The following is a 26232-nucleotide window of genomic DNA, read 5'->3' as shown; positions in this document are numbered from 1 at the left end:
TTTTAATCTTGAGTGTTTTACTAATCTATCTTACAAAATGTTCTGTAATTTATTTCTCGTTTTTTGTAAAATTCTTAAGAACACATTATTGGAATGAAAAATGAAGTTACTTTCTTTATTAGAAAGTATGATTCGGCTGATTGGCTTAAAAATGAGAATTTACTTTGCTCCAAGATACCTGGGGAATGCTTTCCACCAAGTGAACACGGCAAGTCTGAAACGCCAAGATTTTGAAGAAAATATTTTTAAAATATATGGCAAAAGCATTTTAATCCAAAAATATTATATTGATAAAAACATGATATAATCAACAATATTTCAGTGTTCCCAAGCCTTTCAAAGTATACTAGGCTAAACTGGGTGCCTCTAAGAGAAACAATAACATGGCATAATTAATAGTCATTTGATAATTATTGATTAAAGCTTTTGGTGTATTTCTCAGAAACTGAGAAAAAAGATGACTGGATAACTAATCCTTTTGCAAGTCTGGTGCCTTCCAATTTTTTGCTCACAACAAAATTAAAGGACAACTTACTTGAGTAATCCACTGATTATTAAAAGTATTTTTAATCTTAGAGCACTAAGTGGTTATTTTGTATATATCCAGGAAGGAGTTGAAAAAAAATTGAGTAATGTTATAATAATAAATCCTTTTTATTTTTATTTATATGAACATGGTTTCTGGGTGCTTTCAACTATTAAAACCAAAAACACAGGATTGGAATTAATGCTGAATTATCTAGCATTCTAGCAATAAGATATATTCATTTACTAATACATGAACTATATGAAAATAGCCCCATTCTTTTTTTTTGGGGGGGGGGGTGAGGAAGATTGGCCCTGAGCTAACATCTGTTGCCAATCTTCCTCTTTTTGCTTGAGGAAGATTATCCCTGAGCTAATAATGTCTGTGCCAATATTCCTCTATTTTTTGTATGTGGGATGCCACCACAGCATGGCTTGATGAGTGGTGTGTATAGGTCCGCACCCAGGATCTGAACCTGCAAACCCCAGGCCGCCAAAGCACAGCGTGCAAACTTAACCACTATGCCACCAGGCCAGCCTTTTTTTTTTTTTTTTAAAGAGATGTATATTCAAAAAATGACATTAAAGTAATTTTAATAAAAATTTATACTACTTTATTTTGATCTATTCCTTATGTTCACAGAAAACTTTTAAAGTTTCAGTTTATATACATTTTTATTGCATAGAATTATGCTATAATGATCAATAAATAAGACTTTCAAGCATAAAAATATAGTATGATAAAATTTTGTGAGAAAAGAGGACTACAAATATGATTAAAGAGAGAAAGGAATATAAAACTTGTTAAAGAGCTTATTCATGTACATGTCTGATGGTATCCAATCATTAAGTATTTAGATTCCATTGGGATATTTAAAGTAGTGATTTACTACTTTAAAATGAAACATTAACATTATGGTGGAAATTAGAAACTTGGCATCTGTTTAAGACCATGATGAAATATTTATACATTAACTTTAAAAAATTTACAAGGCATAAATAGCTCTTTAAAATCTTAGAAGACACATTAGCTAAAAATGTTAGAAGGCTCCTAAGTCATAGTCTCAGAGTGGAATTGATGAGTCTCAGTGTATCTTTTTGTTTGTTTGTTTGCTGAGGAAGATTCTCCCTGAGCTAACATCTGTGTCAGTCTTCCTGTTTTGTATGTGGGTTCCTGCCATGGCATTGCCACCGAGTCGTGTTAGGTCCATGCCTGGACGCTGAACCCAGGCCACTGAAGCAGAGCGCGCCGAACTTAACCACTAGGCCATGGGGCCCACCCCTATTGTATGTTTTAAAGAAATGCTTCCCTCAAGTACTCTTAAAATGTTAATGTAATTTTGAAAACCACTTTCTTAGTCACAGTAGCTACACCTCAAGTGCTGAATGGCCATGAGTGATTATCGGCTACTATAAACGATGGGGCAGATACAGAACATTTACATCACTGCAGAAATTTCTATTGGACAAATGCTGTTACAGGCATTCTATATTTTCTTTAGATTTAGAATTTTGGTTTTAGGACTTCTGTATAAGTAAAGTTTAAAAGCCATTATCCCAATACCACAGTGTGCATAGTTTATTATTTCCCCACTTTTGTGATGTCACCTTTATCATATGCAAAGGTCCTAAATTACATGGTTGTTTCTGGGCTCTCTATTCTGTTTTGCCTGTTACTATACCAATAACACAGGGTTTTAATTATTATAGCATTACAATAAATTTTGATATCTGTTGGGGGTGTCTCCCTACCTGTTAAATTTTTTTTTCTGTTATTTGTAGACATTTTGCTATAAATTTTTAAATCAGTATGTCAAGCTGATGGAGTTGTAATTGAAGCTGCAATGAATTTACAAATTAACTTGTAGGAAAACTGATACCTTTAAAATATTGTCTATTCCTTTCTTACCCAGATTTCTTTTGTCTTTCAATGTTTTATAATTTTCTGCACATATTTTAATTAGATTTACTTATACACATTTTTAAGTTTTGTTTTAGATTACATTTTTAGTTTGATATCATTGGCATAATGAAATGCTATTGAGTTTTGTATGTTAACTATCTCTTATTGGGAGGTTCTCTATTGGGTTTTTTCTATATATGCATATCATTTGCACATGATGACAATATGAATGCCTAACAATTACAGAATACTGAAATGACACCATGCACTGTTATATGTGATTTGTAGCTATTAACTCATGTAATCCTTTTAAGAACACTATGAAGTGGGCACTACTATTATCCTCATTTTATACAGAGGTTAAGTAATTTACAAAAAGTCACACTTGAGAGCCAAGATTCAAACCATGATCTTAACCTTTCATTTTCAATCTATATTATGCATTTATTTTTCTCATATTTGTTTCATTGACTAGTTCATCTAGATCATCATCCGATTAGTAGAAATGAGATGATGCCTACTCCTTCTCATCCAGTGAATACTTGGAAGAGGTTGTTGGCTGTGACTACTACTGAACAAATAGTAGCAACAGAAGGCATTCACATCTTATTCCTTACATTAATGGTCATGCTTCTAAGTTTCATTGTTAAGAACAATGTTTGCTGTAGTTTTTTGTGGGTACAGGATTTTCACAACACTGATGGTCTTTTCCCTCAGTGTGACTCTATTTGTTTCATAAATTTTGAGTTTTTACTGAAGGCTTTTTCACTTTCATAGCGTTTTGCTGAAGAATGAATTTTTAGATGAGCTAGAAGATGTGAATTTCTACTGAAGATTTTCTGACACTCGAAGGTTTATACCGACTATGAATTTGTTGATGTCTAATGAAGTGTGAGTTCTGTCTGAAAGCTTTCCCACACTCATCACACTGATAGGGCTTCTCACCTGTATGTGTTCTCGAATGTAGAGCAAGGGCTGAAACTCGAGAGAAGGCCTTCCCACATTCATTACACTTACTGTATTTCTCACCTGAATGACCTTTCACATGGACAGTAAGAGATGCTTTTTGAGAAAATGCCTTCCCACATTCATTACATTCAAATGGTTTCTCACCTCTATGACTCCTCATATGCATAATAAGTAATGAACCTTGAGAGAACGCTTTCCCACATTCACTACATTCACAGGGTTTCTCCCCTGTGTGACGTCTCAGATGAAGAGTAAGAGAGGAGATTCGAGAGAAGGCTTTACCACATTCATTACATTCATAAGGTTTCTCTCCAGTGTGAATTTTCTGATGCTCACTGAGATTTTGCTTATGTCTAAAGGCTTTTTCACACTTAGTACATTCATAAGGTTTCTCTCTAGTATGAATTTTTTCATGCTCAGTGAGATTTGATTTGTGACTAAACGCCTTCCCACACTGCTTACACGTATAAGGTTTCTCTCCAGTATGAATTCTCTGGTGTCTGATAAGGTTTGACATCTGAATAAAAGCTTTTCCACATTCACTACATTCAAAAGGTCTCTCTCCAGTATGAATTTTCTTATGTGTAATGAGGTTTTCCTTTTGGCTGAAGGCTTTTCCACAATCATTACATTCATAAGGTTTTTCACCTGTATGATTTCTCATATGTACAGTAAGAGATGATCTTCGGGAGAAGGCTTTCCCACATTCATTACATTCATAAGGTTTCTCACCTGTGTGACTTCTCATATGTATAATAAATACTGAGCACTGAGAGAAGGCTTTTCCACATATATTACATTTATAGGGTTTCTCCCCTGTGTGACTTCTTTTATGTAGAGTAAGAGATGAGATTCGAGAGAATGCTTTCCCACATTCATTACATTCATGTGGCTTCTCTCCAGTGTGAATTTTCTCATGCTCAATAAGGTTTCGCTTCTGGCTGAATGTTTTTCCACATTCATTACATTCATAGGGTTTCTCTCCAGTATGAATTTTCCCATGTTCAATGAGATTTGATTTCTGGCTGAAAGCTTTCCAGCATGCCTTACATGCATAGGGTTTTTCTCCTGTATGAGTTCGATAGTGTCTAACTAGGTTTGACATGTGAATGAAAGCTTTTCCACAGTCCTTACATTCATAAGGTTTCTCTCCTGTATGAATTTTCTGATGTGAACTGAGGTTTTCCTTCCGGCTAAAGGCTTTTCCACATTCATAACATTCATAAGGTTTCTCTGCAGTATGAACTCTCAGATGTCTGATGAGATCCAACTCCTGAATGAAGCCTTTTCCACACTGAGCACACTTAAAAGGGGCTACTGCAATAGTGGATGACCTATGGCAGGGTTTTCCCGGCTTATTACATTCATGATGTTTCTTTGTGACACAGGTTCTCCCATGATTAAGTAAGTCTAAATTATGTTTCACACTCTTTCCTAAAGAGTCACATTTACAGAGGCATTTCCTTGTATAATTAATGTCTGAGTTCACAGGAGACATTTTTCCAACTTTTTTAACTTCACTGCCTTTCTCCTTAATCAAGGTTTTCTTAAGTATGGTTGCAACTCCTTTCACAAATCTTTGATGTTCTGTTTCCATTTGCTCACCAACTTCCCAGTCTTCTAAAATGGAATAAAAAATAACATAAAATTTCCAGCATTATATTATTAATAAAATTTCAGAAATTAATTAATGTGAAGTTGCTTCTCTGCTTTCAGGACTTGTCTCCCAAAACAAAAGAAATCCCAAGTGCAAATATTCCACATCACCTTGTTTTCAGAAGGAAAACTTCTTAGAAGACTTAAGAGTAGAAAAAGTAACATTTATTAGTATAAAGATTTTTGAGTGCTTTTAATGTGACTTTGCACTTTGCAGAAATCAGGGAAATAAACATCAAAAAGTGACAAATGATAAGATGAAAATGTGATGTAGGATGACTGCAAAAAAAGTAGAATGATCAGGTGGATCATCAAAAAATGTCATGCAGTTAAAAATGAGAGATTGAAGAACAGGCACAAAAAAATTATTAAAAATTTTATTAAAAAACCAAAGGGGTAAATAAATGGAGGGATACCATGTTCATGAATGGAGGGCATAATAAAGATATCCACCATCCTCTGATTTGTAGATTTAATGCAATCTCAATCTAATTCTCAACAGTTTTTTTTTGTGGAACTAGATAAGTGATTCTAAAATTTATATGGAAACACTAAGGACACAGAAGAGCCAAAACAATTTTGAAGAAGAAAAACAAAGTGGAAGGACTTGCTCTACTAGACATCAACACTTATTAAATCAGTTTACTAGTGGCACAAGATAGACAATTAGAATGATGGAAATGAAGAGAGCACCAGAAATAGATTCACATGTGTACAGGTACTTGACTCATGAGAAAGGTGGCACACTAGAGTAGTAGGAAAAGAATGGTCTTCTCAATAAACTGTGCTGCATTATCTGGATATCCACGTGGAACCAAGGGAACTTGATACCTGTCTCACACCATATGGAAAAACCGATTCCATGTAGACTGCAAACCTAAATTCTGAAGGCAAAACAGTAAACCTTTTAGAATATCAGAGAATATCTTCATGGCTTGGATTAGGGAAATAATTTTTAAACAGGATACTATTAACCTTCAAATAAAAGATTTACAAAACGCACTACATTAAACTTAAGATCTGTTCATCACAAAATGCCATTAGGAAACAGAGAAAGCAAGCTATCAAATGGAAAAAGATTTGTGCAGCACATGCAACCCACAAAACACTCTGGATCCAGAATATAAAAAGGTTCTTTTTCAACTTAACAGAAACAAACAAACAAACAATTCAGTAGAAAAATAAGTAAAAGCCTTGGATTAACAATTCACAAAATGGAAAAGTCGTATGTAGTAAACATATGAAAAGGTGTTTGAGCTCACAGAAAGAAGCAAATTAAAGCTACAATGAGAATACCACTCATGTATTCAACAGAATGGCTAAAAATAAAAAGATCAATAATAGCAAATGTTGGCAAGTCTGTGGAGCAAGTCTATTCACACTTCCAGTGAGAATATACCAGAACAAACATTTTGGAAAATGGTCTGGCATTATCAAACTAAAGTTGAAAACACACATAACCTATTATATCATAATTATACTACTAAGAATATAACTGACAGAAATACAGGCACATCTGCATCAGGAGGTATGTACAAGGATGTTCATAGCAGCATTATTTATAACAGCTACAAACTGGAAAAAACTAAAATTTCCATCAATAGAATGGATAAATAAGTTGTGGTATAGTCATGCAAAGGAAAACTATTCCGCAATAAAAATGAATAAACTACAGTTACATACAGCAGCATGAACAAATCATGCAATTATAATATTGAGCAAATGGAGTGAAGCATAGACTCTATATAAATTCCTAAAACTAAACCATAATCTTTAGGAATGCATAGGTTATAAAACTAGGAAGAAATAAGGAGAGTGATTACCATAAAAGTCAGGACACTTCTATTTAGGATGAAAGGTAGGGACAGAGATTGCAAGGCATCAGTGAAGGGCTTCTGGGGAGCTGGCAATGTTCTATTTCTTCACCAGGGTACTGACTACATGGATGTCTACTTAATAATAATTTGTTAAGTTATACATTTACGTTTGATGCTTTTTTGATGTGTTTGTTACATTTCACAATATAAATGGTAGAAAAAAATGCAGAAGGGTAGAAAGGCTGGAATTGGGCTGGCAGGAAGGCAGCAACTTTTAGAACAAAACGGGGGTCGCGTGGGAGAGTTTTTAAAGTATGATGATAAGCAATGCGAGATATGCCTGTGGCTCTAAATTTATGATTCTGAAGCATTTCACAATGGGTGAAAAGAGCTAAACGAGAAAGAAATGAAAAATGAACCTACGTGTCAAAGAGTTTTGGTAAGACTGTAGTATTTTAAAAGGCTGAATACATAAGCAGATAACTAGATGAAAGCAGGTGGAGGTAAAGAATGAGAATGCAAGCAAAAGGGAAAATAATCAAGAAAACCAGGTTGTAAAGGAAATGGGAAGATTCAGCATCCAGAATATAAGTAAGGTTAATCCTCTCAACTTCAATAAAAAGAGAGCCCTGATGTATAAGAAATATCTAGAAGTGCCATGTAGGTATCTGAGGAAGTTATATCAACTGCCACTTGAAAGACTAGGACCTTTAAGAAAACCACACTGGAAAATGTTTCAGAGGTGTTCTCTAAACAACTGTCACGTGACTGCACCATTCACACGTGCCTCACTGACTCACCTGAACGTCTTCTTAACGTTCCTTCCTCTACAGCCCATGGCTCTTCTTCCTGCTCCAACTTGAAAATGATGTCTGGTTTGGTGAATTGATAGCCTGTTTATGAGAAGATACATGACTTGGGTATTAACGTGAGGGAGAAAGTATCATCTCAGAATTTAGGCTGAATATGGGAAGCCACAGGGCTTCTGACGAATGAGGAAGGTGTGGTTTCCAGAGAGGCATAAAGAAATTTCCTGTGAAATGCAACATGGCTGGAAATATATACTATCATGTGAACAAAGGAAATAAGATCTTTTAATGTGACAACTCAGGGCTATACCCCCCATCCCATTTAAAGGCCTCTCATAGTTCAGAAATGGAGAATCTGATTTTCACAGAGATTGTCCTTACCTACTATTAATAGGTTGCTATAGTTCTCCAGCATCACATCCCTGTACAAATTCCTCTGAGCAGGTTTCAGTTGTTGCCATTCCTCCTGAGTAAAGTCAATAGCCACATCCTTGAATGTTACTGTTTCCTGTAACAATACATTCCTCATCAATTTGAGAATACTGGGTGACATGTGAAAGCATTCAGGGGTCAGAATTCATAAAAAGCTACAACAGATGCCTAATATTTATCTAGTTTTATTTTGTATTCTAGAAGAGAACAAGTCACATAGGATATTTTCTCGAAGTACAGGTTTACTCGTTGCTTCAGCCTCCTTAAAGGTCCATTATCAGCTATATGCGAGAGAGATGATCCTATACTGGGAAATAACAGAGATGGAACTCAGGAGGAGATGGCTTTGTGAGTCACCAGGACAGGGAATATGGCAAAGGGTGCTGGGGGGGAGAAGGTGGTAAGAAGAGGTAAGAATGAAATTTTGGACCTGTAAAATTCAAGTTTTCTACAGAACAACCAGGTAAGGAGATCCATCTGGCTGTTAAATATGTTAATCAAGAGCTCAAGCAAGGACTAGAAAGGGAATGAGCAATTTGATAATCACTAGTCTATAACTGGTAGCTGCAGCCACTGCAGTGGGATGTGATCATTCACTGAGGCTATGCTGAACAGCATGAAAAGGGGGGCACCAAATGAATTCTAGAAACGACCACCACTTAAGAAACAGACAAAGGAAAGGCATTCATTAATGGAAAATTGTTTTTAAGCTGTCAGAGGATCTTAATTAGCATCATGAGAAAATAATATAACGAAGCTAAGGAAAATATTTTAGATTTCTTAAAAAAAGTCATGAAGACCATATTTTAACTTCCCCTCTCATAAAACTAACAAACCAACAAAAAAGGAAAAACGTAACTTCCAAAAGAATGTAGAATAAAAAAAAATCTTCCTCTTGTAATGGAAATAAGAAAGTGAGGCATCCACATATCCCATACTTGGAGGACTTTGTTACAAAAATACTACAAATGGGATGAGACAGAAAGAAATCACCAAGACGTAAGTCATCAGTACCGTTTCTGAGAAAGAAATGAGGCAGACATCAAGTGAATATTAAATGGTACCAATCACTGCTCTAAGCAACTTACACGGAACAACTCACTGATTCTCAAAAACCACCATCTAAGGATTAGCCTCATCTTTGGGTGATAAAACTGAGTAACTTGCTCATGGTCACAGAAAGTGGTGGAGCCACGACTGAAACCTGTCTTTTTACCTCTGAAGTCTGTGCACTTAACCTCTATATTATCAGAGGTAACTAATGAGGACACATGGACAAAAGAATTGTTTGCTTGTTTTCTCCCCAGGATGTGGAGAATGAAGTAAGTAAAGGAAGGGAAATGAGGCAGTAAAGAAAGAACTAGCTGATATATTTCAGTGTAAGTATTAACCAATGGAGAATGGTTCCAGAAGACACAGGAAAGATGGGATCAAGAACAGAAAAGACAATATCTTTGAGTGGAGAAACACCTCACTTTTTGAGACCAGAGTAAAGAAGGTATGACGAGAGCGACGAGAGCTCTGGATCACCAGTTCAAAAAGATGCCAAAGCATTTTACTTTGTGTCCATTAAAATATTTTATTTTCTTCTGAGACATTAATGAGCTTTTTAATGAAAGGCAGCATAAACTATGTAATGAATTTTCTTAATTTTATGTCCTAATTTCTTTTTCCCATGAAGATCAGATTCAAATTTGAAGCTCAATTCTTTTTTTTTTTAGATTGGCACCTGAGCTAACAACTGTTGCCAATCTTCTTTTTTTTCTTTCCTGCTTATTCTCCCCAAGTCCCCCCAGTACATAGTTGTATATTTTAGTTGTGGGTCCTTCTGGTTGTGACATGTGGGACGATGCCTCAGCGTGGGCCAACAAGTGGTGCCACATCCGCACCCAGGATCCGAACCAGCGAAACCCTGGGCCACCAAAGTGGAGTGCGCGAACCTAAGCACTCAGCCATGGGGCTGGCCTGAAGATCAATTCTAAATTAACCAATTTCTCTATATTCTAATTGTAATTTTCTCCTAGTCTTAACCATTTATATTTTTTCCTGACTGATTTTTATCCATTTAGGGTTTTTCATCTTATTGTTGGGATTATTGTGACCTACTTTATCTGCAGTCCAAATAAGACAATAAAAGAAACATATCATTTAAAACTCACTTGGGACTTGGTCATTTCTTCTTCTTCCTGGGAGAGAGCAGAATCTGGAAATGGCCAAGCTGGGGGATGGGTGGAAAAGAAGCCATGAAAAATCAGGCTTGCTTAGTAGCTCTAGACAAGGCAGGCAAGAAATCTCCAGGTAAATAAGGTCAATCACCTTGTGGGGGGAACAATCTTAAGACCCATCAAAAAGCCAAGAATAATCATACTGTTTGGAGGCATCAATATGTACAAGCACAACTGACAAAAGCCTACAGAACTTCGATATGAACTTTTAAAATTATTTTAAGAGTAGAAGTATAATTCCCAAGCTATTTTTTAAAGACACTCCATACTTTTGTTTTTTTATCTACCTATCCAATCTCAAACTTACAGAAAAGTTGAAAGTATAGTACAAGGAACTTTTTATCCCCTGAACCATTTGAGAGTAAATTGCTTACCTAATGCCACATCACCTCTGAATATGCTGTGTATTTCCTACAAACAAGGACATGTCCCTACATAACCACAATACAATTACCAAAATCAAGAAATTAACATTAATACATTACTACCATCTATATCAGATCCCATTCAAGTTTTGCCAATTGTGCCAATAATGTCCTTTGTACTAAAGGATCCAGTTTAGAATCACACATCATGTTCATATGTCTTGTCTCTTTAATCTCCTTTAGTCTGAAACAGTTTCTCAGTCTTGCCCTGACTTTCATAATCTTGACAGTTTTGATGATTACAAGCCAGTCTCTGGAGAATGTCCCTCCAATTTGGTTTTCTTTGATGTTGCCTCATGATCACTGATTCTCAAAAACCACCATCTAAGGAGTTAGCCTCACCTTTGGGTGATAAAACTGAGGCACTGACAGTTTAAGTAACTTGCTCATGGTCACAGAAAGTGGTGGAGCCACGACTGAAACCTGTCTTTTTGCATTTTGGAAGGAATGCCACAGAAGCGAGGATGCCTTCTTCTCAGGGCGTATCAGGAGGCAAAGGATGACAGCTTGTCCCATTACTGGTGATATTCTTTTTGATCAATTAATAAGGTGTACCTGCCAGCCTTCTCCACTGTAAAATTACTTTTTTTCCCTTTGTAATTAGTAATTTTATAGAGGGGAGTATTCTGAGACCATATAAACATCCCATTCTTCATCACATCTTCAATTTATTAATTTATATCAGTATGGACTTGTGATTTCCTATTTCATTCAAAGCCTATAATCTATTACTATTATTATTTATATTATTGTTCACTTTGTGCCAGATTTGACAAGTGAGAACTCCTTCTATCTGGCTTCTATGGACCTTTTAACAAGTCCCTATCATTCTTTGGGCATGTCCTTACTTTCACATACAAGATGTTCCAGGTTCATCTTGTATTTGCCCTGCCCCAACACTGGAATCAATCATTTCTTCAAGGAGCCCTGGTTCCTAATAGTAGGGGGAATGGTGTTTAGAGGCCATGATCTGGGTGCTAGCGTTTTCACTGCTATCAAGCGTCACTGCTTCCAGGCCCTCTCAGTGGACAAAGCTTATGAACATAAATAAACAGACACATACATTGCATACACACATTTATATCTATATTTATTTTTATATCTATGTATATATAATGAAAAGTCTAAGTTCACACTAATACTTCAAATTCTAATCTAAAACCATTGAGTTCATTCTAGTTTTGTCCATTTTCATATGTGTAACTCCCTTTTCTGACTCAAATAAATAACATCAGAAATGAAAGAAGAGAAATCACAAGGGACACCACAGAAATACAAATGATTACAAGAGAATACTATGAAAAACTATATGGCAACAAACTGGACAACCTAGAAGAAATGGATAAATTCTTAGACTCTTACAACCTCCCAAAACTCAATCAAGAAGAAACAGAGAATCAGAATAGACCAATCACAAGTAAAGAGATTGAGACTGTAATCAAAAACCTCCCCAAAATAAAAGTCCAGGACCAGACGGCTTCTCTGGGGAATTCTACCAAATGTTCAAAGAAGATTTAATATCTATCCTTCTCAAAACTATTCCAGAAAATTGAGGAAGATGGAACACTTCCTAACACATTCTATGAGGCCAACATCACCCTGATCCCAAAACCAGACAAGGACAACTCAAAGAAGGAAACCTACAGGCCAATATCACTGATGAACATAGATGCAAAAATCCTCAACAAAATATTGGCAAACCAAATACAGCAAAACATTAAAAAGATCACACACCATGATCCAGTGGGATTTATACTAGGGACACGGGGAGAGTTCAACATCCTCAAGTCAATCAACATGATACACCACATCAACAAAATGAGGAACAAAAACCACATGATCATCTCAATAGACACAGAGAAAGCATTCAACAAGATCCAACATCCATTCATGGTAAAAACCCTCAATAAAAGGGGTATGGAAAGAAATTACCTCAACATAATAAAGGCCATATATGAGAAACCCACAGCCAACATCACACTCAATGTGGAAAAACTGAAAGCCATCCTTCTGAGAACAGAAACAAGACAAGGGTGTCCACTCTCACCACTCTTATTCAGCATAGTACTGGAGGTTTTGGCCAGAGCAATTAGGCAGGGAAAAGAAAGAAAAGGAATCCAAATAGGCAATGAAGAAGTGAAACTCTCGCTGTTTGCAGCCAACATGATCTTATTTATAGAAAACGCTAAAAAAATCTATCGGAAAGTTACTAGAAATAATCAACAATTACAGCAAAGTTGCAGGGTACAGAATCAACTTACATAGATCAGTAGCATTTCTATACTCTAATAATGAACTAACAGAAAGAGAACTCAAGAACACAATACCATTCACAATCACAACAAAAAGAATAAAATATCTTGGAATAAATTTAACCAAGGAAGTGAAAGACCTATACAATGAAAACTATAAGACTTTCCTGAAAGAAATTGATGATGACATAAAGAGATGGAAAGACATTCCGTGCACATGGATTGGAAGAATAAACATAGTTAAAATGTCCATACTACCCAAACCAATCTACAGATTCAATGCAATTCCAATAACATTCTTCACAGAAATAGAACAAAAAATCCTAAAATTTATATGGAGCAACAAAAGACCCTGCGTTGCTAAAGCAATCCTGAGAAAGAAGAACAAGGCTGGGGGCATCACAATCCCTGACTTTAAAATACACTACAAAGCTATCGCAATCAAAACAGCATGGTACTGGTACAAAAACAGGCACACAGATCAATGGAACAGAATTGAAAGCCCAGAAATAAAACCACACATCTATGGACAGTTACTCTTTGACAAAGGAGCTGAGAACACACAATGGAGAAAAGAAAGTTTCTTCAACAAATGGTGTCGGGAAAACTGGAAAGCCATATGTAAAAGTATGAAAATAGACCATTCTTTTATGGCATTCACAAAAATAAACTCAAAATGGATCAAAGACTTAAAGGTAAGACCTGAAACCATAAGGCTTCTAGAAGAAAATATAGGCAATATACTCTGACATCAGTCTTAAAAGGATCTTTTCCAATACCATGTCTTCTCACACAAGGGAAACAATAGAAAGAATAAACAAATGGGACTTCATCAGACTAAAGAGCTTCTATAAGGCAAGGGAAAACAGGATTGAAACGAAAAGACAACCCACCAACTGGGAAAAAATATTTGCAAATCATATATCCGACAAAGGGTTAATCTCCATAACATATAAAGAACTCACACAACTCAACAACAAAAAATCAAACAACCCGATCAAAAAATGGGAAGGGGATATGAACAGACATTTCTCCAAAGAAGATATATGGATGGCCAATAGGGACATGAAAACATGCTCATCATCATTTATCATCAAGGAAATGCAAATCAAAACTACACTAATATATCACCTTATGTCACCATTAGAATGGCTAAAATAACCAAAACAAAAAATAACAAATGTTGGAGAGGTTGTGGAGAAAAAGGAACCCTCATACACTACTGGTAGGAATGCAAACTGCTGCAGCCACTGTGGAAAACAGTACGGAGATTTCTCAGAAAATTAAAAATAGAAATACCTGGGGCTGACCCCGTGGCCGAGTGGTTAAGTTCGTGCACTCCGCTGCAGGCAGCCCAGTGTTTGTTGGTTCGAATCCTGGGTGCAGACATGGCACTGCTCATCAGACCACGCTGAGGCAGCGTCCCACATGCCACAACTAGAAGGACCCACAACAAAGAATATGCAACTATGTACCGGGGGGCTTTGGGGAGAAAAAGGAAAAAATAAAATCTTTAAAAAAATATAGAAATACCATATGACCCAGCCATCCCACTACTGGGTATCTACCAAAGAACTTGAAATCAGCAATTCCAAAAGTCCCACGCACCCCTATGTTCATCGCAGCATTATTTACAATAGCCAAGATGTGGAAGCAACCTAAGTGCCCATCAACAGATGACTGGATAAAGAAGATGTGGTGTATACACACACACACACACACACACACACACACACACACACACAATGGAATACTACTAAGCCATAAAAAAGGATAAAATTGTCCCATTCACAACAACACGGACGGACCTTGAGGGAATTATGTTAAGTTAAATAAGCCAGATAGAGAAAGACAATCTCTGTATGACTCCCCTCATATGAGGAATTTAAATAAGTAGACAAAGAGAAGAGATTAGTGGTTACCAGGGGAAAGGGGGGTTGAGGGGTGGGCAAAAAGGGTGAAGTCGTGCACCTACAACATGACTGACAAAAAATTAACGTACAACTGAAATTTCACAAGGTTGTAAAACATCATAATCTCAATAAAATTTTTTTATAAAAAGGTAAGGAAGTACTCAAAGACAAATGCGGACAGGAGCCAGTCTAAGAGGCCAAATTGGGACAATTTGAGCAACATAAAGAATGATGATAATAATGGGCTAAAATACTTTGTTCCTTGTACTAAAATACTTTGAATGGAAAAAAAAAAAATCTATGAGCCACAGCGATACTCAGAAAAAACAGTGGAGAGGGAAAAGAGGGGGAAGGCAAAGCTTTTCTATACAAAAGAAGGAATGATAACATTTTAAATCACCATTTTAACCCCTAATTTAATAACTTATTGAGGCAAAGAGCATCAGTGGATGCTAAAGCCATTAGGTAAATGGTTATATATAAAATGGTCTCAAAACATCCCTATTAGATTACCTCTTGACTTACAAAATCAAAGGGTAACTTTTACTATGGAGAAATCAGGTGCACACATTACTTGAACCAAAGTGATCAAATTTAGTATCATCAATAATGGATCAAATTTAAATTATGTCCTCCTCGATATGATAGAATAGGAAGACTACACCACCGCTCATAGTGTTCTCACCAAATATATTTAAACTTAACCTAATCATGACAAAACAAACAAACACAGAATGGTAGACATTCTATAAGACAGACATTCTAGACTCTTCAACTCTTCAAAAATGGCAGCATGAAACACAAAAAAGGCAAGGGGAATGCTGCTCCACATTAAAGAAACTAAAAAGATATGTCCTCTCTTCAGGGAACAGCAAGATGGCTGACATCTGTAAACCAGGAGGGGGCTCTCACCAGGAACCAAATCTGCCCACACCTAGATCTTGGACTTCCCAGCCTCCAGAACTGCGAGAAATAAAGGTTTGTTGTTGTTGTTTTAAAAAAGAGACAGCCCATCCAATGTAATGTGTGACTTTGACTTGGATTGTGGATCAATTTTTAAAAAGGACATACAGAACATTTAGGGAACAACTGGGGCAATTTAAATATGGATTATATGTTAGATGATATTATGAATCACTGTTGAATTTCTTATGTGTATTCATGATATTGAGGTTCTACAGGAGAACAACCTTGTTGTTGGTTTTTTTTTTTTTTTTTTTGAGCAAGATTAGCCCTGAGCTAACTACTGCCAATCCTCCTCTTTTTGCTGAGGAAGCCTGGCCCTGAGCTAACATCCGTGCCCATCTTCCTCTACTTTATATGTGGGATGCCTACCACAGCATGGTGTGCAAAGCGGTGCCATGTCCACACCCAGGATCTGAACCCGCGAACCCCAGGCCACCAAGAAGTGGAACGTGCGCATTTAAGCACTGCACCACAGGGCCGCCCTGAGAACAACCTTGTTGTTAGAGACGCATGTTGAAATATTTAGTGGTGAAGTATATGATGTCTACAGCTTACTCATAAATGTTGAGCAAAAAACATACAAAAATATGTAAATAGATGTAGACAGATTAAGCAATGGTACAAAATGTTCAAAACTGGTGAATCTAGGTGAACTATATACACTGTACATATTATACTATTCTTTTAGTTTTCCTGTGGCTTTAAAATTTTTCAAAATAAAATCTTAGGAAACAATAATTATAAAAATGCCAGAGGGCCTCAAATACTTTCGCAGCATCACTGATTAAATGCCTGAGTCGCATGCAACTGGTATAAACCCAATCTATTGGAAAAAGGTCAAAATCATTTGCCAGCATCAAAAAAGACTCTCAAAGAAAATGATCCAGTGCCAGGAAAGAGAATACGCTTACCAGTGCTGTTCATGGGGAGCCACAACCATGGGGGCGAGTCCAGTTGCCGGGCTGAAGAGATAACTAATTCTTAGAGGTCTGCAAGGTCAAAATGGGTCATAAGGACATAAATCTGAAACAGCCAGTTGATAAGCAAACAAGGCACCTGACACCTATGAACGATTATTGCCCAAGCATTCCTTTCTCTCTGCAGTCTTGCTAAGGGGCATGCTTTCTGGATTTTGCCTCCTTCCAAAGCATCTAGGTCCCTTGGCTCACTGTCTTCCTCCAAAATCTTCAACGTCTCCGTTTTCTTTTGAATTTTAAAATTAAAATTTAAATGCATGAGTAACATGTTTTCCTTGTAAAGAAAAAAAAGAGACCGATTTTAAAGAAAGTATAGGCAGTTTTATCAGATTCACAAAGAAGTACTTTAACCCAACATTGTTAAGACCACTAGAAATACATTCACATTATATCCACACATATGACTATAACAAGAAGCCCATCCCATGGCATCTATTCATCTCAGGTTAACAATTCCTGTTTTCCACTTTTAAACTCTTGCAAGCAGTCATCACAATGACTCAAGAGCCAAAAGAGATAATCCAGAATCAAACAGATATGGCTTAAGATCAATGCATGCTGTCTAACTTGAAACCAGAATGTGTCACCTCTTAAAAAAACCAATCTACATCTCTAATGTACACTCCAACAAAATTCCTGCTCCACTTGGACACTTTGACCCACTCTATGTCAGTGCAATCTGACCATCTTTATTTCACACAGCTATACTGGATCAGGCACACAGCTTCCTTCCCTCAACAATCCTGGTCACCAAACTTGCTACTCCAGTCACATCACTGGGAAGAGATCAAAGTATTTGGTATATGGTCCTGAATGTCAAAACAAGTTTTATTAATTTTCTTCCCCCTGTAGGAGTGGTGTAATTACAACTCTGTCTCCTCTGTCCTGGAAGTTCAAACGTCTGTGATTATTTGGGAAAAAAAAGAACATGAGGTCTTAAAGGAAGACAAGGTCAGGCTTATCGACAAACCAGAGAGCCTAAGTTCCTCTCTCTCTGTGAGTCAAGGTTTGCTCATCAGAAAATGGGGACAAGGGTTTGACTTAGAATTCAGGAAATCTGACTAATGCTGGACTCTACTAAAATTCACTCTTCTTACGTATAAAGTTATTTTATTAATTTATTAGTCGATAGCCTTTCAACCTTTCCCAATAATGTCTCCCTAACAGCAGAAAAGAATGGATGCCTACTTTGGGGGAGAGCTGTGGCAGAGGAAAAAGCAGTTACTTTGGGACTGGCTTTGAAATCATCTTTCTTAAAAACACACAAACAAAACTATGTTGATTTTACATACTTCTCCATAATACATGTATTTGATCCAATAGAAAAATCATGTGTAAATTTGCCAGATAAATCGGTAACCTTTCCCAGATCATCAAATTAGTATCCAAGGAAAAAAACTTGACCATCCATCGTTTTTTTTCAGTCACACGCATGCCGTTTTGCTATTGGAACTTCTACAGACGCTGAAATACAGGCACGAGAAGAACACATTTATATAACACAAACCATCACCAGTCACGAAACCACACTGAATTATGAACACAAAACAAACCACAACAGCAGAGCGCCCTTACTCTGTCAGACAATCCCATACAGTTATAAAATGTCATTACCATGCAGCTTCAATACGAATCACCTCACACCCATCAGCACGCAGAATCACACACAGGCAGAAATACAACCACACACCCGGCCAGTGAGGGACTCCCAGGCCGCCCAACATCTCGCGTCGTCTCGCACACATTTACACACACCAAAGGGCCTGGCAAAGCACAGAGGGGGGTCTCCTGCCAGCCCGAAGCTCCGGATGGTCGCCGCCCTAGCTCCAGCCCCTCCCCTGCACCTGCCGGCGAGTGCCACCTTCTCGAGATGCCTTAGGACCCAGGCACCACCCGCTGCTCCCCGTCTCAGGCCCCAGCCGCTCCAGCGGAGCGCACCCGACGCCTGCGCACTGAGCTCAGGCGAGCACTCCCAGAAACCTCCGGGGCGCGGCCGCTGGGGCGAGCCGGGTCTGGCGCCCGGTCCACGAACCCCGCCGAGGGTTAGCAGCCTGCGTCTCCCAGCGTCCTGGGCAGCCGGCCACGGCCTCCGCGGCGTTGGACTACATTTCCCAGGGTCCACCGCGTGCCGAGCGCCGCTTCATTTCCGTTTGTTCGCGCGATGTGGGGGCCTCGCGAGGGGAGAGGGCTGCGTCTGTGAAAGAGCTTGGCTCGGCTGTTGCGGGGCGGGCGAACCGAAAGCGGGCTTGGAGCCCGGGCGCCGGATCCTGGACCCTGCAGCGCACCTTCGGTCGAGGTGAGGATGTCCGGAATGCTAGGGCGGAAACGCGCAGGGGAAGCGTGTGTGGCCGTGGCTCCTGCGGTTTTGTGTTGTGCGACCGCCTGCCTGGTATTGGTGACTGTGCGCGAATGGGCGTGTGCGACTGTGGCTTTGTGTCTAAGCGTGTGTGTGAGTGTCAGCTGTTTGTGACTCTGAGGGTGTGATAATACTGCTGTGACCGTGTTTGTGACCGCGTACTTTCCTGACTGAGAATATGGGTGTGTGACAGTGTGATTGCATGTGTACCGCGTGTATGACTGGGCTTTGCTTGTGACTGTGAGGTGTGCGACAGTGCTGTTGTGACAGGGAATGGGATGTCCTTGTGTCTCTGTGAGGTGTTGTATGTGACTGTGTATCGTGTATTGCTGGGGTTTGCCTGTGACTTGAGGTGTTAGGACAGTGTTGCAGTGAGTGTTTGTAACTGCTTGTTTCCTTGACCTGGTACTTGGTTGTGTTTTTCTGACTGACTGGATGACTGTGTGTGTGCCATGTGTGTGACTGTAGGGGTGTGTGTGTGCCGTTTTCATGACTGTGTGAAGAAAGTGAAAGCGCTGCTGTGAAGGGGTGTTTTTGGCCGTGTCCCCTGACAGGGCGCTTGGATGTGCTTGAGTGATTGCTTGCTCTGGGTATGATGGGATTTTGTTTAATACTAGGCGGTCTGACAGTGTAGCATGAGCTTGGTGATTCTCACTCTGGCTCTGTGACTGTGGAAATGTGATTGTGTGTGACTTTGTGTGGTCATTTGTATATTTGATAGTCTGTGACCTTATGGGAGTTTAGTGGGGTGCAGGAGTAAAATTGAGTTTTGGTATTTCTGGGTCCCAGTGGCTCTGTCCTCTGAGGACTTGACTTCTTTCTCTTCTGACAGTGACTACCCTCCCCCTCCGTTCACCCGTGACCTGTATTGCTTCATGTCTGTATCCATCCTTAGTACACCCTGGGATTGTAGAGGTAGATTCCCTGCTGCTTCCCGTGCCCTCTCACCTGTAGCCTTAAGGGTATTGGATGCAGAGAAGGAAGGAAGTCAGAAATCTGAGCCCCTGAATGAAGAATATGAGTTATTTCTAAGCCACAGACCTGGTCTTGATATGAGAAGTTCAGAGCTGAGAGGCAGGCCAGTTGGAAATGTAATGGAGGTCCAGGAGTGGGAATACCCGCAGAGAGCATGCTAGAGGAGCCAGTCACACACTTAGAGCCTGTGGTACTCCATTGCAGGGCTCTGTCTCCAGTGAACAGCTTTGAATCCAGAAGGAAATTCTAGCCCAAGACAGCTGTGATCTTGGCCCCCCTTTCTGATGCAGAAAGTGCAGAACTGTTCTGGTCTCCTTCTGACTTTCCTCTGTGTTAAAAAAGGGGTAGATGGTGGGGCAGGGGGCAAGGAATGTGTTGTAATTTAGAGTACACCCTAAGAAAGGCCAAGTATCTCATTCCATTTTCTTTTCCTGAGAGTAGAGCCCAGAGGAGGAAAGAATGGCTGTTACACATTCAAAAGCAAAGCCCAAGGTGAGTAGATGTTTCCTCTTTGTTTCCTGAAATGCCTTGTTTTTTTCACGACATAAGAATGTTTTTCTTTTTGAAATTTCCTAGCTAAGCCTTCTCAAATGACGAAGGGCTAAGGCAGTTTTCTGTAGATTAGAGGCAAGGAATGTGTGCAGTTAATCGTGATAGATGCTTCCCAATGGTGGTTGAATTGAGGAAGAGAATGGATTTGAGATTCATAAGTTTAAGAAAGAGATAATATTGTGTTACTTATGACAGTTTTTTTAACTTTTTGTTAATTTTCAAGTGTACACAAAAGTGTAATGAACCATCATATGTCCAGCTCAAAAGTCATCACTCGCCAATCTTATTTCATTTATTTTGCCTTCTGTTTGAAATCCTTTCTAATTTGCATTTTTATTTCTTCTTTGGCTTATGGGTTATTTAAAAATATGTTATTTAGTTTTCAAATACTTTGAAGATCTTCCAGAGATCTTTCTGTTACTGATTTCTAATTTCTAATTTCATTCCATTGTGTTGAGAATATACTTTGAATGACCTGAATCCTTTTAAATGTATTGAGATTTGTTTTATGACCCAGAATGTGTAGTCTATCGTAGTAATTGTTTAGTGTGCACTTGAAAAGACTGTATTCTGCTGTTGTTGGGTGGAATGTTCTATAAATGTCAGCTAGGTCAGGTAAGTTGATAGTGTTGTTTAAATCTTCTGAACGCTTACTGATTTTCTGTCTACTTGTTGGATTTATCTCTGTCTCCTCGTAGTTTCTATCTGTGCTTCATGTATTTTGAAGCTCCTGTTATTAGGTATATAAATGTTTTAGATTATATGTCCTAATGGTGAATGGACCCCTTATCATTATGAAATGGTCTTCTTTATCCCTGGTAGTATTCTTTGCTCTGAACATCCACTTTGTCTGATATTTAACATAGCCACTCGAGTTTGCTTTTCATTAGTGTTAGCATGGTGTATCTTTTTCTATCTTTTTACTTTTAACCTATTTGTGTTCTGATAATTAAAGTGCATTTCTTGTTGGCAGCATTTAGTTGGATCTTGTGTTTTTATCCAGTTTAACGATACTGTCTTTTAACTGGAGTGTTTATACCATTTATATTTAGTGTGATTATAGATATGATTTGGGTCAAATCCATCTCTTGCTATTTGTTTTATATTTGTCCCATCTATTCTGTATTACCTTTTCCTTCTTTTCTGCCTTCTTTTGAATTGATAGAGTTTGAAAGTAGCAATACCAATATTTTTACTAACCATATGAATGCAGAGAAATAATCAAGACTTCTTGGAGTTCAGTAGGATATAACCCACTAGTGATCTATAATCAAATTACTGGGTTTTTTAAAGCGCCTAAAGTAACACCTCACATATAGTTAAGCCACCAATTTGAGAGATATAGTTAGGCTCATTTGTTTCACCTTGCTTTCTACTTTTAGGGATTGTTTTCCCCCCACTTTCATTTAATTTTAAAATGACATAAAGTATTTACATATTTCCAAAATCAAAACTACAGAACAAGGTGAATTCAGAGAAATCTATCCATTCCTGTCCCCTCCACCCTGTTTCTTTCTTCCCTCTGTAAATCACTACCTATTTTTCTCTTTGGTTTATTCTTCTATTTTTCTTTTAAATGATATATGCGTGTATGTGTTTATATGCATATGTATATATTTTTTATTGTCTCCATTCTTAACTAAAAGGGAGTGTTCTGTGTACACAGTTCTACATTTTCCTTTTTTTTCCCCTCACATGTTTAATGTATCCCAGAGATCATTCCATAGCAGCCTATACAGTTCTTCCATCATTCTTTTTTATAGCTACATATTCTGTTGTGTGGGTGTAATAGTTTATTCTGGCAGTCTCCTATGGGCGGGCATTTTTTTTCAATATTTAGCATTATGTAATGCAGTGATCCATAACTGTGTATATGGTTTCTATTTGTAGAGGTTTATCTTTGGGGCACATTTCTAGAAGTGCCTTACTTTTAATTTATTTTAATGCCTTTGACATAAATTCTGCCTGAATCACAACTCTGAGTAATAATAAAATTGGTATATTTCCTCATTTTTCCCCCTCCCTATCTTTTTCTCCATTACCCAATTTAAAAAAAGTCTTAGAGTTTATCATCATACTGTTAAATATTCTGTTTTCTCTGAATTTATTGAGAATTTCTTTTTTTTTTTAACCATTACATGTCCTTCTTTTAAATTTCAGGACGCTATTGTTTCCTTGTTTTCTGATATCAAAGTAGTACATGTTCGTCGGGACAATTTAGAAAATACAAAAAGAAACAAATGAGAGAAAATAACAGTTACTCAAAAACCCTCCCTTGGAATGAATCACAGTTCATATTTGGAATCTATCCTTCAAGTCTTTTTCTTTTTAACTTATTATTATGGAAAAATTCAAACATACAAAAAACAAAAAAGCGTAGTGTAACGCATCCCCATGTACCCTACCCATCACTCAGCTTCAACAAATATCAATTTATGGCTAAATGTGTTTCATCTATAGCTCTACCACACCCTCCCCCACCAAAGAAAACATGGATTATCTTGAAGTAAATTCCAGATATATAACTTCATCCACAAATATTTTAATATGTGTTTCTAAAAGATAAGAACTTTTTATTTAAAAAACATAACCACAATATCATCATTACTAAAAAGAAAAAAACTGAGTACTCTCTTAATGTCATGGAATAGCCAGTGTTCAAATTTCCCCCATTGTCCATAAATATTTTTTATGGTTTGTTAGAATCAATATTCAAACAATGTCTATTTAGTGTAATAGCATGATATGTTTCTTAAATCTTTCTTTCTCTGTTTCTCTTTTCTTGCAGTTTATCTGTTCCAGAAACAGGGTTTTCTTATAGAGTTACCCATATTCTGGATTTTGTTGATTGCCTATATGTGGTGTCATTTAACATGTTCCCCTAACCCTGTATTTCTTTTTTTTTTTTAAAGATTTTATTTTTTCACTTTTTCTCCCCAAAGCCCCCCAGTACATAGTTGTATATTCTTCGTTGTGGGTCCTTCTAGTTGTGGTATGTGGGACGCTGCCTCAGCGCGGTTTGATGAGCAGTGCCATGTCCGCACCCAGGATTCAAACCAACGAAACACTGGGCCACCTGCAGCGGAGCATGCGAACTTAACCACTTGGCCACAGGGCCAGCCCCATAACCCTGTATTTCTTATAAATTGGAATTTAATTCTAGAGGCTTGATCAGGTTCAGGTTTTTGTGTTTTTGCTTATTTGCTTTCACTAATCCTTCATACATAATGGTGTGCATGTCTATGAAGTGGTGTATTTGGTTGTTTTCCAAAGTGGTAATATTTGGTTGTTTTCTTTATGTGATGTCAGTAGCCATTGATCATCTTTACTTGGAATCCGTTATTTTATCAGGAGTTACAAAATGGTATTCCAATTCTGTTGATTCTTCTGCATTTATTAGCTGGAATACTTCTGTAAAGGGAGCCATCCTCTCATTAGTGTCTTGGTTACTCTGAAGTATAGCTTATGCAAAAAAAATAAGATAAAAGCTTGATTTTTCTCTCATTTTTCAGCATCTTCCAAAGTTTATTCTCTGTCTTCCTTTTAAATTATTATGAACTTGAGGATTTTAAAAATATTTGAACTTGAGGATTTAAATATATTTGATATGTTTCAGTCCATAGCAGTTATTGTTCTTATTAATACTCAAATTGCCCATCCATGGCCAATGGGATCCTCTGTACTGCCTCTGATCTAGCTTCCTTTGGATTCCTTTTGACATGACCCCGGTAGTCTTTGGTACAGTCCAAACTTCCTGGTGTGACAAGAAGTTCTAGGCTCATCTTGTACATTTTCCTAACTCAAACTTGAAATCAGTCACTTCTCTATGGAGCCCTGTTTCCTTTTAGTGGGAAGTGGTTTTAAGAAGGCATAATCAGGATAGTAGGAGTTCTCATTGCTTCTGTTGTTATCGCTTGTAGGCCTTTACAGAGCTGGTTAAATACATATTTTTTAGTTGGAGAAAAATAAATCCTAAGTTTATACTGATATTTCCAATTGAATTTAAAGATTATAGAGTTTTTCTTGATTTTATATTTGTATTTCTTTTTGTACTCTGAAAATCTTTATTCCTAATAACACTAAGATAATTACATACTTGCTTTATTCTCATTGATATATGTGTATGTGTGTGTAATCATTTCAGAATATCTATCTATATATATAGATTTTGGAATAACAATGCCAGTATTCCTACTTCATAATGTTTTTGTGTGTCTATGCTCATGAGAGATATTGAACTATAATTTTTTTCTTGTAATATTTTTGTCAGGTTTTGGTATCATGGTTATTTGGCCTCAAAATGTAGAAGAGAGTGTCTTCTCCTTTTCCTATTTTCTGAAAAAGTTTGTTAAAGAATAGTATATCTGCCTTAAATGTTGGTAGAATTTACTGGTGAAGCCATCTGGACTTTCTCTGTGGGAAGAGTGTTTTGTTTTACTAAAAATTCAAGTTCTTTAATATCTATAGGGCAATTTATGTTTTCTTTTTCTTCTTGTGTGACGTTTGGTAATTTGTGTTTTAAGGCATTTGTCCATATCATTTAAATTATTTCTTTTCTTGTTACTTTGGGCTTCATTTGTTCTTCTTTTTCCAGGTCCTTAAGGTAGGAGCCTAAGTCATTGATCTTACACCTTCCTTTTTCTTCTAGTATAAGCATTTAAAGCTATAAATTTTCCTTTAAATACTGCTTTTGCTGCAGCCCACAAAATTTGTTAAGTTGTGTTTTTGTAGTCATTCGGTTCAACATATTTGGTAATGTTTTTGTTATTTCTTCTCTGACTCATGGGCTATTAGAAGTGTGTTTAATTTGCAAATATTTGGAGATTCTTCTAGACCTCTTATTGATTTCTAATTTAATGATGTGTGGACAAAGACCAGAAAATATACTCTGTATGATTCAATTTTAAAATATTTTTGATACTTGTTTCCTCCCCACTCTGGACATCGTGCATAACCAGTACGTTGCACTCTCCTAAGGGAGTTGCAGTCAAGGACTGAGGCCCCCTAGCCAGCTCTGCTCTTCTGCATATCTGCATTCCTAGCCCAAGCACCTCCCTTAGGATACCTCCTTATCAGATACCTCTGCCAAGACTTCCTTATCAAGGGTAGTGGGGAAAACCTTGAAGACACTTTTTCTCCACTGTGACTCAGTGCTCAGTACCTTTCAACTCCTAGCCCTTCCTCCTCTCCCTCTCTATGGCCCTAGCCCACGAAATGGGAGGAGCCTTTTGTTTGGTACTCTCTTGGCAGTGAGATGATTCACCACATCTGTGCTGTTCGACCTGACCCTCTCTAGGTGCTTTTCCATGGGGGAATATGAACAGTGGAGGAGTCAGCGCTTTCTCTGGGTTAGCCTCTTGCTTATATCAAGTGACTAGTAAGTGATTAAGGGCTTGACTGTTACTTTCATTTTGGCTTGTTGTCTTAATTGGTTTTTCCGACAACTGGCAGCTGGACTCTCTTGAGCTCAGCTCAGATTT

The 26232-nt window shown here is 37.6% G+C and overlaps 2 protein-coding genes across 2 annotated transcripts in view; one reads left to right on the top strand and one right to left on the bottom strand.

The window, feature by feature from the left end:
* Nucleotides 1-1122: 1122 nt before the first annotated feature.
* LOC124249786 (zinc finger protein 568-like) lies at nucleotides 1123-18868 on the bottom strand. Its single transcript, XM_046681140.1, has 6 exons — nucleotides 18560-18868; nucleotides 16804-16881; nucleotides 10271-10329; nucleotides 8061-8187; nucleotides 7671-7763; nucleotides 1123-5017 (listed from the first exon to the last, which is right to left on the bottom strand). Exons 2-6 carry the CDS (start codon nucleotides 16814-16816, stop codon nucleotides 3237-3239), a joined length of 2073 nt encoding a protein of 690 aa, XP_046537096.1. The 5' UTR covers nucleotides 16817-16881; nucleotides 18560-18868; the 3' UTR covers nucleotides 1123-3236.
* A 67-nt stretch (nucleotides 18869-18935) lies between these two features.
* LOC124249787 (zinc finger protein 420) overlaps nucleotides 18936-26232 on the top strand; it is a 29201-nt gene continuing 21904 nt past the window's right edge. The window contains exons 1-2 of the mRNA XM_046681141.1: nucleotides 18936-19165; nucleotides 20642-20692. The gene's annotated coding sequence lies outside the window, so the exon portion shown is untranslated. The remainder of the gene's footprint in view (nucleotides 19166-20641; nucleotides 20693-26232) is intronic.

The sequence above is a fragment of the Equus quagga genome, chromosome 13 (assembly GCF_021613505.1).
Source record: "Equus quagga isolate Etosha38 chromosome 13, UCLA_HA_Equagga_1.0, whole genome shotgun sequence".
In the NCBI taxonomy this organism is placed as follows: Eukaryota; Metazoa; Chordata; class Mammalia; order Perissodactyla; family Equidae; genus Equus; species Equus quagga.
Note: the sequence above shows the minus strand (reverse complement) of the source record. Positions and strands in the feature narration are given on the sequence as shown.

Bases quoted from the DNA above. Each gene is read 5' to 3' on its own strand.
- LOC124249786 (XM_046681140.1), bottom strand. The intron at 8,188-10,270 runs GTGAGTTTTAAA...GTATTGTTACAG, and splicing joins AAGAAATGACCAAGTCCCAA to GAAACAGTAACATTCAAGGA. The intron at 5,018-7,670 runs GTGAGTCAGTGA...ATTCCATTTTAG, and splicing joins AACGTTAAGAAGACGTTCAG to AAGACTGGGAAGTTGGTGAG.